Source organism: Epinephelus fuscoguttatus, linkage group LG12 (genome assembly GCF_011397635.1).
Source record: "Epinephelus fuscoguttatus linkage group LG12, E.fuscoguttatus.final_Chr_v1".
Classification (NCBI taxonomy): domain Eukaryota; kingdom Metazoa; phylum Chordata; class Actinopteri; order Perciformes; family Serranidae; genus Epinephelus; species Epinephelus fuscoguttatus.
Window position 1 is genome coordinate 33,577,036 of NC_064763.1, and position 12,598 is coordinate 33,589,633.

At 40.1% G+C, this 12,598-nt stretch overlaps 1 protein-coding gene across 1 annotated transcript in view; it reads right to left on the reverse strand.

Annotated features, from left to right (window-relative positions):
- LOC125898455 (rho GTPase-activating protein 26-like) overlaps window positions 1–12,598 on the reverse strand; it is a 125,650-nt gene that overhangs the window by 37,406 nt on the left and 75,646 nt on the right. Inside the window, exons 12-16 of the mRNA XM_049592251.1 lie at window positions 10,980–11,016; window positions 10,690–10,755; window positions 9,366–9,440; window positions 9,191–9,275; window positions 6,897–6,955 (exon numbers count right to left, since the gene is read on the reverse strand). Coding sequence (XP_049448208.1) covers window positions 6,897–6,955; window positions 9,191–9,275; window positions 9,366–9,440; window positions 10,690–10,755; window positions 10,980–11,016 — 322 coding nt within the window. The remainder of the gene's footprint in view (window positions 1–6,896; window positions 6,956–9,190; window positions 9,276–9,365; window positions 9,441–10,689; window positions 10,756–10,979; window positions 11,017–12,598) is intronic.

Sequence of the window (12,598 nt, forward strand, 5' to 3'; positions counted from 1 at the left end):
TATGTCAAATGGCACAGTCATTCTGAAATCCAGTGAATTAATCAACATTTTGGGAATTATGCTTATTTGCTTTATTGCCTTGAGATCACATGATTGCTATGATTCTCTTTGTGTGTATTAAAAACCACAAGGCAATAAGCTAAGTGGCTAATTTCAGCCCTTCCATAAAGGAAAATTACTTAAAAGCACTCAGTAGAATAAATAAGAACATTAGCTGTGTTCTTTCTGGACTAAAAGCAATGACACACCAGGCCGATGGTTAGCCATCAGTCAATGTTAGGCTTTTAGTGTATGTTGCCCTAGTTGGTGCGGTGTCCTGCACTATTGCCCCTTGTCATCAGCAGTCAGCCCCATTGGCTTTTTTTGGGCTGATTCAGCATATTGAGTCAGCGTCAGTGTCAGCGACAGCAGAGCCCATTGGTGAATAACATTACTTAGATTGGTTGTTCAGCTCAGCACACAAGAACAGAAACAGAAGTGAGGAAAGTAACCAAACAGCTTAAATCAAGAGCAAGTGAGGCTAAAACAAACGTGTCACATAAGGTAAGATTATTTTTCTTTAGCCATTGAGCTCTTTAGCAGAAACGTTTAATGATGGTTTGTGATATTGTTCACTGGTGCATGGTAAAGATGCTTTGTTCTTTTAACATTGGATTGTGTTGTTAATATGCTAACAGGCTAACTAGCATAAAGATGGTCTTCCCGTTCCCTTTTTGAGTAACGAATACAGACTACCACTATCTGCTGGTTTGGAGAGTTATTCCCTTTTATGCAGGCGCAGAACATACATGCTCGTTGTAGGCTGTAGTCTTTGCAGTGTGTAGAGGTGCAACTATTTGGGTGCGACACAGGCGACATGAGGGGACACAACATTCAGCTTTCATTGCTGCTAGTTCTCTAAAGTCAGTTTGGTGTGTCTGGGACTTAAGGTACAGACACACATTCAAATGCACACACACACACACACACACACACACACACACACACACACACACACACACACACACAAATAGACAGCAGCAGCGATGAGTCAGAAAACAAAACACATGCACAAAACGTAGGCTGAATGTCGATGTGACACAGCAGTCAGTAGCTATGGTGCTGAGTCACAAGTCATTACACCGAGCAGAAGTCATTCATCATCGCAGCCTCCACCTCATCCATCACTTAACAGACGACGACCTTTTCAAGCCACTTTTGTCCTCCCTCACCTTGGATTTCAGCCCTTCAGACAAACGAATAAATAAACTATGGTCCCAGTATTCATGGTCTGTCTTTTAACATACTGTGGGGGATCAAGCATATGAACAGCCTAAAGCTGCACCTGCACACAACGACGTAGATATCCACACACAATATCCATTTAGGATTTATGCCTATCCTTTCTAATTGTTGTACATGTGTGTTTGCATTTCCACATGTACATGAATTTGGCTGAAACTGAATTTCACACACTTCTATCTTTTAACACATTTAAGCATAGATTTGTGTAAAATACCCCTGTCTTTACAGCTTCTGGCTCTGAAAAAGTTGAAGGAACAAAAGTCTGGGTCTTTCTCCATCAAAACATCATCTTTGTTTCTCTAAAGCAAGAGGGGATTTTGATTATGCACGGAGAACATACTTTTACAATCAAAGTGGGGAAAGCAAACACGTACACACCCACATACAGTAAATGAAGCGTACATTGCTTCAAGAAGCTTGCCACATCTGCTGACCATCAGCTGATTCTTAACAAACTCCAGCACCACCACCTGTTCTACTTTCTCATCATTCATTATTCATACTGGATGTCTCCAGTCTGTGCGCCGGTATATGCAGTATATCCATATCTCATCTCCAGAATCTTGCTTGGATTCATATAGAATACACAAGATAGAACTGAAAAAAACCCCAAAACATTTACATTTTTACGATGGCAAATTTCGTTTTTCATTTTGAACCAACGTTGCTACAGTAAGTATTTTTAAGAGTTGCGTCTTGTATACAAACTGAGTGTTTCACATTTAAGATATTTTGCTATAAAATTTGAACAAGCACATGATTCTAATTTAACTGGAGCGTGACTGATACAATCTGAGGAACAGAAGGTCAAACGTTTCCTATTTCCTCAAAAATAAATTGAATGATGGTATTAAACAATAATTTGAAATGTTGCATAATCTTTAGTAGTAGGTTCAGTGGTCTACTGTGAACTCCGTGCATTATCTTAAAAGCTGCACTCAATCATCATTATGTTTTATATTAACAAGGGTCCAAATTACATGTGGGTCACTTGTAGTGACAAACCCACAGATGAGAAAATGTCACAGTTGTGTTTACAGCTTGCTCTGCTTCCCACGTGAGATCACTGAATACTGCTTTAGGCCCAAATGCAAAAGATATTCTCATACTTATCTAGCACTGGTCACCTAATGACAAATGTTCATAGAATCATGGCAGACAACACAAATTAAGTTTCATTCTGAACTAGCAAGTAAAGGCTACTTTTACATCCTGGACACAGTTTCCATGAACAGAGACATAATCGCTCTGAACAGCTGCAGGCAACTAAAGCTGTTTAGTAACTGACAGCAAGCTCAGCATGTAAAAAAAACATTTTATTTCCGTAGCGGGCATCAAACTTTATGGATTAAGTGTCAAAATTCTCCAAGCAAAATGATGAGGAGGAGGTGTCTGGCATAGGGGAAACAACAGGTGTTTGTCTTTGTCTTTGCAATTCTCCAGCTCTCAGTTTTCTGTTTCATGTAATCTGTCTCTTGTCAAGCTGAAAGCTGGGAGCTGTTTGGCCGTCACTGAAAGATGTGATGAGAATTATTATGCAGGGGATGAGAAAACATAATGTTTGACCACCGTTTAAGATGCAGGCTGAAATTACACCACCTGGCTTGGAGCAACATAACACTGACTACATCCAGTGATGAACACAGAGCAGTCTAAATTATTGACTACAGTGTTTTCCATTGTTGGGAGTAACGCCAGCAGGTTTGCTGTTGAGTGAGAAGATGTAACTGTTCACCAGGCTCAAACTCTCGCTGTGATGCTCTCTGAAGTATGATCATATGCCTTTTTTTCAAAGGACAATGTTCACTGACGTGTTCTATCATCACTGACATTCTTCTCTTTGTCGCAACGGCCATGACAGCCTTCAAAGTGAACGCAGAGAACCTTCAGAGCAAGTTAAGTAGGATAATGTAATGATACAGAAAGGGACCTTTTGTAAAACCACTGATGCATTGGGGTATTTCTGGGGCTTCTCCTAAGTATGCAGCCTGGATTCCTACGTGTGGAGGTACTCCATACACGTCTAACTGATAGGAGACCCTGGGCCAGACCCAGAACATGCCAGAGGGATTTTTGTTTTCCATCTGACCTGGGATTGCCTTGGAATAGTAACTAGTAAGCAGGGCATCCAGGCTACTTTGCTGTTGGCCAGAGTATGCTTAAAAATCAACAAATTCTGACCACGTCTACAGCAAATGTACTTATACATGTTCCAAATGTCCATGCTTAAAGGTGGAGTGAAAGCCTGTCATCATAGAGAAGAGATGATGAATCACAGAAATGGGGATAACGATTGTCAATTGTCGGTTGCACAGACAAAAAGTGACACAAATAGTGTGAAGAATGGAAAAAATCTTGCATACTTTCTCATTTATTGCATGAAGTTGGCTGCTTGGCAACCTTATTTCGGAAAGTTGCAAAAATTGTGACTGCAGTCACATCGAAAAGGTTTAAGGGGAATGGAGTTTCAGACCCGGTTCTGATGGATGGATGGATCGATGGATGGATGGATGGATGGATGGAAAACAAGAACAAATATTTGGATAACAAAGTATTAAAAAAAAGAAATCTTTTCATCCGTCTCGTCACTTGTTAAACAAGGCGACTGACTGGTTTTGAGACCTGATACCATTTTTTTTTCAAAAGAACCTGTGTCAGCGTGGCTGCTTGAAAAGAGGGATAGGATATTTCAAAGCCTGTGAAATATGGACCATGCAGGTTAGACTCCCAATGTCAAACTGTACATTAGCTTTAAATTCAACTCAGGGTCATCATCCGTCACCGCTGTATCATCTCTCATCCTTTCACCTCTTTCTTTTATGTACTAGGTTATAAAGTAAAAAATTGTAATGATGGTAAAAGTGAATAATGTTTGGTCCAGCTTTGTAGTACCATTATTAAAACCCTTCACTTTGCAGCACTGAAAAATGAAGCCCAATGAAAAGTGAGCGGGAGGAATGCAGGTATTTCACACAAGTGAAGATGGAATAAGAAAACAGAGAGTAAAGGTGAAATATGAGGAGAAAACCCATGAATTAATGAGAAAGAGATACTGCGAGCAAAACCCAATGACCAGAGACAGAATAATTACTGTATGTGTGTTTTCTTGCTGGGCTGGCACTTGCCTGAGGCAGGTATCTGAAATCCAGGTGGCAGGCTGCCCTCCTTTCTCCTCATCTTTCTCTTAAAGTCTCTATTTCATGGTCTAAATCAGTTAGTGCTCTCAAAACTTTATTGTGTAGCCTAGGAGCCACATGAGAAGAATCTAATACACTAAATGATTGCAATGACTGTTGGAGAGTTGAGGCAATTTATCTTCCAGACAGCTGAGTGTTTTTTGAAAACAAAATTATTCATCCTGACTCAATACACCCCACCCATCAGGTGCTGGTTAAAAACAAAAAACTAAGGAAAATTTTGCAGCTGTCATTTGACCCAACAAACCTAAAAACATTAAGCTTTCCATTCAGACCAGATATTTAAAACCAGATTAGCACAGGATGGGAGAGTAAGCCGAGACGAAACTAAAGGAGTTGTAGGAGGAACACAAGGTTTGCGAGCAGGGTTGTGGGAGGAGCTGGAGAGGACACGTGAAAGACAGGAGGAAAAAAAGGGAAAAACCAAAAGACGGAGTTCAACTGAGGACGCTGTCCTCAAATCACCTCGCTGCTTTTGCAAAATTCTGCCTTGGAAAAAACTCAAAAGCATACTCACACAAGCAGAGACGCATTCTGCACAACTGCATTCACACACAAATTCATGACTTGCAAATGTGGACACCCACATGAATAGAAACGGATGAATTGCAGAGGGGGAAAAAAATAGAGAAGTTTAACAGAAGAAAGGAACTGGTGCGAAAGGGGAGATATAAATCTGTAAACATATATAAATAGTTGGCAAGCATGCGTTATATTTTACGGTTATCACAAATCCATGAATGCATGCGTTATAGCAGTTGCTATTATACCCGCGACCTTGGCATTCTTAACTGCCACGTTCTACTGCTTTTTCCTCAGACACACTTTACTCTTTTTCTCTCCAGTTGGCCTCACTGTGGAACCATTTCCTGGTTGCGTTGCCAGAGACACACGGTCATTTCCTGCAGTTTCTTCCCCTGTCAGTTTGGCTTTCTAGAGGCTTAGCTACCGACAAACAGAGAAAACAGGTCACTGACGCATCCTGTATAAAAGCAGACTGGACTGGACTAGATTTAACTGCACCTGGGCTCGCTAAAAAGACCAACTGTAAAAAGCAGATGCAGCAACAACATGGAAATGAACCAGACCATACGAAGCCAGGCTAAACTAAACTAAACTAGACCAAACAAGGCCAGAAAAATCCTCAAAGTACGAGCTATTATTCTGCTGTGAAGAGATTTTATGGTCTGAATCAATTAGTGCTTGTAAATGTTTATTGTGTAGCCTAGGAGCCACATGAGAAGAATCGAATACACTGAAATGATTGCAGTGACTGCTGGAGAGTTTAGGCAATTTGTCTTCGAGACAGCCGAGTGTTTTTTGAAAATTATATTATATAATCAGGCTCAATACACCGCACCCATCAGGTGCTGGTGAATTAAAAAAATTGGAAGATTTTGCAGCTGCTGTTTAACCCAGCAAACCTCGAAACACTCAGCTTTCACTTCACTTTCAGATCAGCTCACCAATCCTTTCCTCTTCACGAGGAATTAGAATCTCATATAAATATTGTGTAAAAACACTTGACACAGCAGGTCGGCGGCACGCTGTGTGCCACACACACAACATGAAGCAGCAGTCGGGGGAGCCTCAGCTACCAGGGCAAACGGACGGATAGAAGCGACCTGATGGCACAGTGGGCGCCCTGTTATCTCAGTAGGTGAAACATCTATTTGTAATTGGTTTAATAGAAAGTCGTGATCTCATTCACGAGATAATTCATGTGATACGTTCTTCAAATTAAACTGAGGAGGAAAGCTTAAGAAATTGCTTCAAACAGGCACTAGTTTGCAGAAAGAGGACAAAGAATCCCTGTCTCGACAAAAATGAAAAAAACATCTGATCCATCTTTAATCCATTCATAAACTGTACATACTGTATCAACATGACATGACTTAAGGGGATTTCATCTTAATTCAATAACAAACCAAAGGCTACTTAAGGATTCTCATACTTAGCCAAGGGCATGGGTTTCATTTCGACACTGAGGGGGACACACATGATGCGGGGGGTTTGGGGGTCCGCCAGTAGAAATCTTTAAGCAGTTAACGCTTTATTTCCTGCCTGCTTGTGAATGTTTATGCACCAATTTGTGCATTTTCTGCATCAATTTATGGTGTAAATGCCTTTAATGTTGCCTTCTGTTACTTTTATTGGGGCGGGGGTCAAAACTACATGTTCTAAATATTGAAATCAATGCCTATGTGCTTAGCAGTTTAGTCGTAACCTCTCCATGTAAACCGTGCAGATTTATTTATTTCTTTATCCAAAGTGGTCTTACAATAGCTGTTGGTAGTATTTTTATATGGTTGACCGTAGTAGGAATCCAACAACCTCAAACTGCAGGAGAGTGTTTTATCTTCTGTCGACAAAGCCACATTTGAGAGGCAAATAAAATAAAATGAAAACACTCACTGGCAGCTTTGATGAAGCTCCTCTGGTACTGATACGTCATGAGAGGAGCGGGCAGCACTCTGGAGAGAAAGGAGACAGAGATGTCAGGTGTAGAATATCAGCTTGGAAAACAGAGCTCCGGGAAAATCAATAAATCTTGACAGTTTTGGAAGAGCACTCGTCTAACTATGTTCTGCTTCTTGCCTTTTATCTCCACCTTGCCTGCTTGCACAGCTGGACATCAGTTTATCACCGCTGCCTGAGGAGTGTAATGACTCCTGCTGCTTCTCAATGAGGCCTGATGGTCCTAATGCCGTTAATGTGTATAGTGTGGCGTGTGTGTGTGTGTGCAGGTAGCCCGTCTTTCTGTGAAGCTGTCCATGTATGGCCACTGAAGTGCATGTATGCGTATGAATGTCTATGAATGTGAATCTTTATCTGTGTGTATGTGTTGTGTGCAGTGTACATTAATTAGGGCAGAGTAGATTGAGCACAGCTTGAACACCACTACTCTCTGTCCTTTCATGCGTTGCTTCTTCTGCTATAGCCTATTCCTGTCCTCCATCAATCCTGATCTTCCCTCACTTCCCTTATCTCAGATGTTAAGAGGAAAGGCAGTCATTTATAGGAATACTTCACCCCCCAAATGGTCATTTGTATATCAATTATTCACCCTGTGTTACATTGAATTTGTGATGTTTTTCTCACATTCCTCTGGCGAACGAAGAATCCAAAACCAGAAAATTCTTGATAATTGGACTCACAGGCAGCAGTGTTTAACAACAGCAAAACTACATCAAAACATCCTTTTATATACTCTCACACAGCTATTACAGTATAATCCAAGTCTCATTTATCCAGTCACATGCTCAGCAGTTTTATTTTACCATAGAGGGGTTGTTCATAACACGAATGATCTTGTCTTCCACAGTTCAACCCCAGTCTTCCCTGCTGGTCTTCATAAAGCAGTTGATTGTTAAAGGGATACTTCAACCCCAAAAGAACCATTTGTTTATTAATTATTAACTAAAATCATTCATGACATTGAATTCATGATGAAATCTGTTTCTGGCATGCCTCCAGTGAACGACGAATCCAAAAACAGAAAATTCTTGATAGACAGCTGCGTTTAACAATAAAACTAGCCTATATCAAAAAATCCATTTACAAACTCTAACACAATTTGTGCAGTGTAATCCAAGTCTCATTTATGCAGTCGTATGCTCAGTACTTCTCAAACAGACAGCCCTTTCCGACGGGGAACTGAACTGAAAGTTATCTATGCTGGGGTGTCGGTGGCTTAGTGGTAGAGCACGCGCCCCATGTACAAGGCTGTTGCCGCAGCGGTCCGGGTTCGACTCCAGCCTGTGGCCCATCGCTGCATGTCACTCCCTCGCTCTCCCCCCTTCACGCTCATCTGTCTTATCGATTAAAGGCTTAAAAATGCCCGAAAAAACATCTTAAAAAAATAAAAGAAAGTTATCTATGCTCTCTTTAAAGCCAGACTCCACTGACAAAAACAGTAGTTTTACCTCACTAAAAACCAAAGTCATACAGTAACACAAACAAACTAACTGATTGAGGCAGCAGTAGATAAGCAGCTCCTGAGTTTGATGAGGTAAAATTCCAGTTTTTAATCTGTCCTGCCTCTGCCTGTGAAGCACTGATCATACGACTGGATAAATGAGACTTGGAGTTGTGTGAAAGTTTGTAAACAGATGTTTTGATATAGTTTTGCTGCTGTAAACGCAGTCGCCTGTGGCTTAGATTTGTCAAGAACTTGCTCTGTTTTTGGATTCTCCGTTCACTGGAGGCATGCGAGAAACAGTTCTCTTCACAAATTCAATGTAACATGAATAATTGATATAAAAATGGTCATTTGTATTGCCTTACAGTGACCTGCAGGTAAGACTGGGGTTAACACGATTGTGTTCAAGTGTGAATACAAAGTGGAAGAAAAGATCATTTGTGTGATGAACCATCCCTCTATGGTAAAATAAAAGTAAGTGAATACAGCAAATACTGTGCAATACAAGAGGCACAGGCTGGAAGCAGCAATATGCACTTATTCAAGTACTAAGTGGAAAAAAACAGAGAAGTGCTGCAATTTCTGAACAAGAAGAAATAATTCAGAGTTATAAAAAGAGCAATCAATCCATTTAGCGAGGGTCTTTGAGTTGGAAACAAGCTCTTAATCTTGGAATACTGAATCACAACAGTAGGGAACTTTTTGATAATAACTACAGAACATTTTACAGCTGTTTCAGAGCACTTGCAATTTTTATTACATCTTGTCTCAGTGCTTTCACACAAACCTGAGATAATGTTTGATAGCACTCGTGATCGTCTTGATCTCCCACTCGGGGTTTTCTAGCTCCACGTCAGCGCATGTTTTGGGATCTGACGGACGTAAAGAAACAATGATTATATTACAGAGGGGAAAATATATCATTGTTTCAATTTTAATAATATACGTGTGTCTGTGTTTACCCATAGCGAGGCTCAGTAGTTTTTGTACTCTGGAGTTGACGCCAACGAGTCTGTACAGGCCCTGATCATCAATACCTGGAGAGGAGAGGAGAGGAATTTTTTAACCAACCAAAACACTGAATTTATCTGAGCTTCCTCATGTGAGTACAGTACACCAGCCTCATTTGACATTTCTTAGATAAAAGGTAACATACATCAGCAATGTTAATACCTCCACTTACAAACAATTCTAAAGTACGTGGGGGAAAAAGAACAAGCTGGTTTAACATCGGGAACCATCTGAAGAAGGCGTAAATAGTTACGGGGTTCATACCGACATTACAAAATGAATTTCAAGGGAACTTTGTTTTTCAAGATATTTCAGTACTTGATTTTTTCTCCTCGAAATCCAAGCACTTCAAGCACTTGGGCCCTGTGATAATAAGATGCCACATCTCCATGCTTATGTAGGTTTATTTTAAACCTGGCACCACTCGCACTCCAATTCAATTAATCTGTCACAGGAAATCAAATTGCTGAGTCTAAAAAGGGGTATGACGGATTTTATTCAGCATAGTAAATTTAGATTCAATATTAATTTATTTCTTTTTTGTCTAATTTGTAAATTCATCATATTTTTTATCATACTTCTGAGCTGCTGTAGAGTGTGCAGTTCCCCAGTGTGCAATTAATTAAGTCTTTTCTTATACACTTCATGAGGACCAAGAGCAGGGCAGCAAGCAAAGGTTACCATAGTGACAAATTATTTCAGTATACTTCAAGTGATTTCAGCATCCAAGAACATATACATTTGCCTTGACATTTGATTTAACATTATACTCTTTTTTTTTGTTCCACTTTTACTTTCACACATGCCCCTGCTATAAAGCATAATCCTGGCAGCTCGGAGACACAAGGGCCGTCATTATACACCATCTAAATGTAAATGCATCTGCTGAGCGATGACATGCCAAATAGTGTCCCAGAAGATGCTCTTAGCAGCTGATGAAAGGAAGAGGTGCAGATATTGCACATGTGGAACCTTTACTTTGACATTTCAGAAGGAAGTCTGTAAAGAGGGACCTCCAGGTGCGTCAGAAGACAATCCACTCAGAGAGTGGAGGGTTTAAATCCTGCAGATGATCCCTGAAACCAGTTATTTCAAAACCCCCTCTTCCAACAGTTTCTGTGCTACAAAATCAATACTAAGGTTCGAGCATATAATTTCATTTCTACCATGCACACACCTTACCAGGGAGTCTCTTAAAATAGGAGTTGATCTTTTAACTGGCAGGAAATCCACAGAACAAAAGGAATAAAATATGAATCAGAGTTAACGCTATACCTCGAGTCTCCACTGCGTAAATGAATTTTTTCATCACGTTGAACCCGATCACATCCAGCTGGGCCACTGATGGGAAGGGAGACAAACAGAATTATTACAGAGTCAGGAAATTTTTACTTATGCTTTGATTTCTAACATAAAACAGGAAGTTGAAATCCTTATATCTTAGTAACAGTGAATGGAAAAGTTTAGATTTCTGGGAGACTGGAGTATTTGAAAATACTCGTATTGAAAATACTCTGCATGTTCTGCGCCCTTGAATAAACACAATTCCAATTAAAGCTACTTACTGCCTTCAGCCTGGTTGTCTTTGTTCAGATTGTATACCTGCAAATAAATAGAAAAAAAAACACCAACTCCTTCAGATGGAAAATGATTCACAACTTAGCCTAATGAGAGCAGGATATATTTGTACATCACAACATCCGTTGCCAACAATTTAAACACACAAAGCAGAAAAACACACCTGTTGTATTCTGTTGTTTATCTATGTCTCCCTGTTGGGCTTTGAATGCTTGTTAGCAAATGCTGCTTAGTTTAAATCTGAGAAAATCTGAGTACATAATCTGCAATACATGAGGATATTGAGAAACGTATAAAAATGTCACAGCTATTCTTGGCTTTTCTGCAATCTGTATAAATTCAGTTCCCATGGTAATGATGAGGATTTTAAGTTTAGGTTTTGGGCTCTGTGTTCATGCCCACTTTTATTGTAAAAAAAAAATAACTCACAAATATCCTTAAAGAATATCCATACGTGGTCACATTTAGAAACAATTAACAATTAACCAACTATCATATAGGAAATACAGAAAATACAAACTACGTGACTGTGTGTGTTTACGACTCCCCCACCCCTCCATTGTCTGCGCTTGTACAGGATGCACTGAACTTCTTGTGGTTGTACTGTGCAGTTGTGGTCAGTGGTGAGTTTGCACCAAGTATCAGTGTGAATGTACAGACAAAGAGTAGCAGACAGCAACAAAGACAGAATAAGCATAAGTGAAACACGAACACCAACATCTCTGTTTTATTACAGATCGCCTGAGCTCAGCGACTACTTGTCGGAGCTTGCGGTGGCTTTATTGACAGTGATTACCTTTGCACGTTTGAATGTAGACACAAAGATGAGAGAGGTGTTGGGGCATGAACGCGACTAAATCAGAGTGTGGAAATAAGCGCTAACACATGCTTGAAAGCCTTAGGGTGGAAAAAGCTGAAAATTAAGAAGGCATAAACAAATAGTTGGAGAAACTGGCTGTCAGTCAACTTTCCTATTAGGAGCATAAACACCAAAATAATCTGCGGGATAATGGCGTCTTGACAGTGGTTCCACAACTTCTTTGTTTTTAGTTATGACCCTTCAAATGAAGCCCTCACCACAGGTTGCGGACTATTTGTCAAGACTTGTGAGCAGCTTCGCCAAAGACCGATTTTCCCTTCTTACCTTCTCAGACTGTTTCTCTGTTTGGCCTAAAGTAGCTGAATAGATTAGTATTTCAAAAGGAAAAAATTTAGAAAAAGTGTTGAGTTTCTTCCCTTTTACAATCTCATTACTCATATTTTGTCCACAGATTTATTTTGGGAGTCCTCAAGGCCCAGACACACCAAACTAACATTGAGTACCATTGGTGACAGAGGCCGACTGTTGCATCAGTGCACATCGCCTGTATCTCTGCTAAAAAGCCTCATATGAACACATCACAGTCAAGAGCCAACCAAAACTAACACCCTGCACTTTTGTGAGAGGAAGTAACTCTCCATACCAGCAGGTGGCAGTAGTCTGTATTTGTCATTCAGATTCAGCACCTTAACAAAATCCCCTGATGTTGAAAGAACGAAGGATATCTGTGGTGTGCTCGCAAATAATAACATAAACAATTATAAATCATGTCTGCTGAAGAGCTAA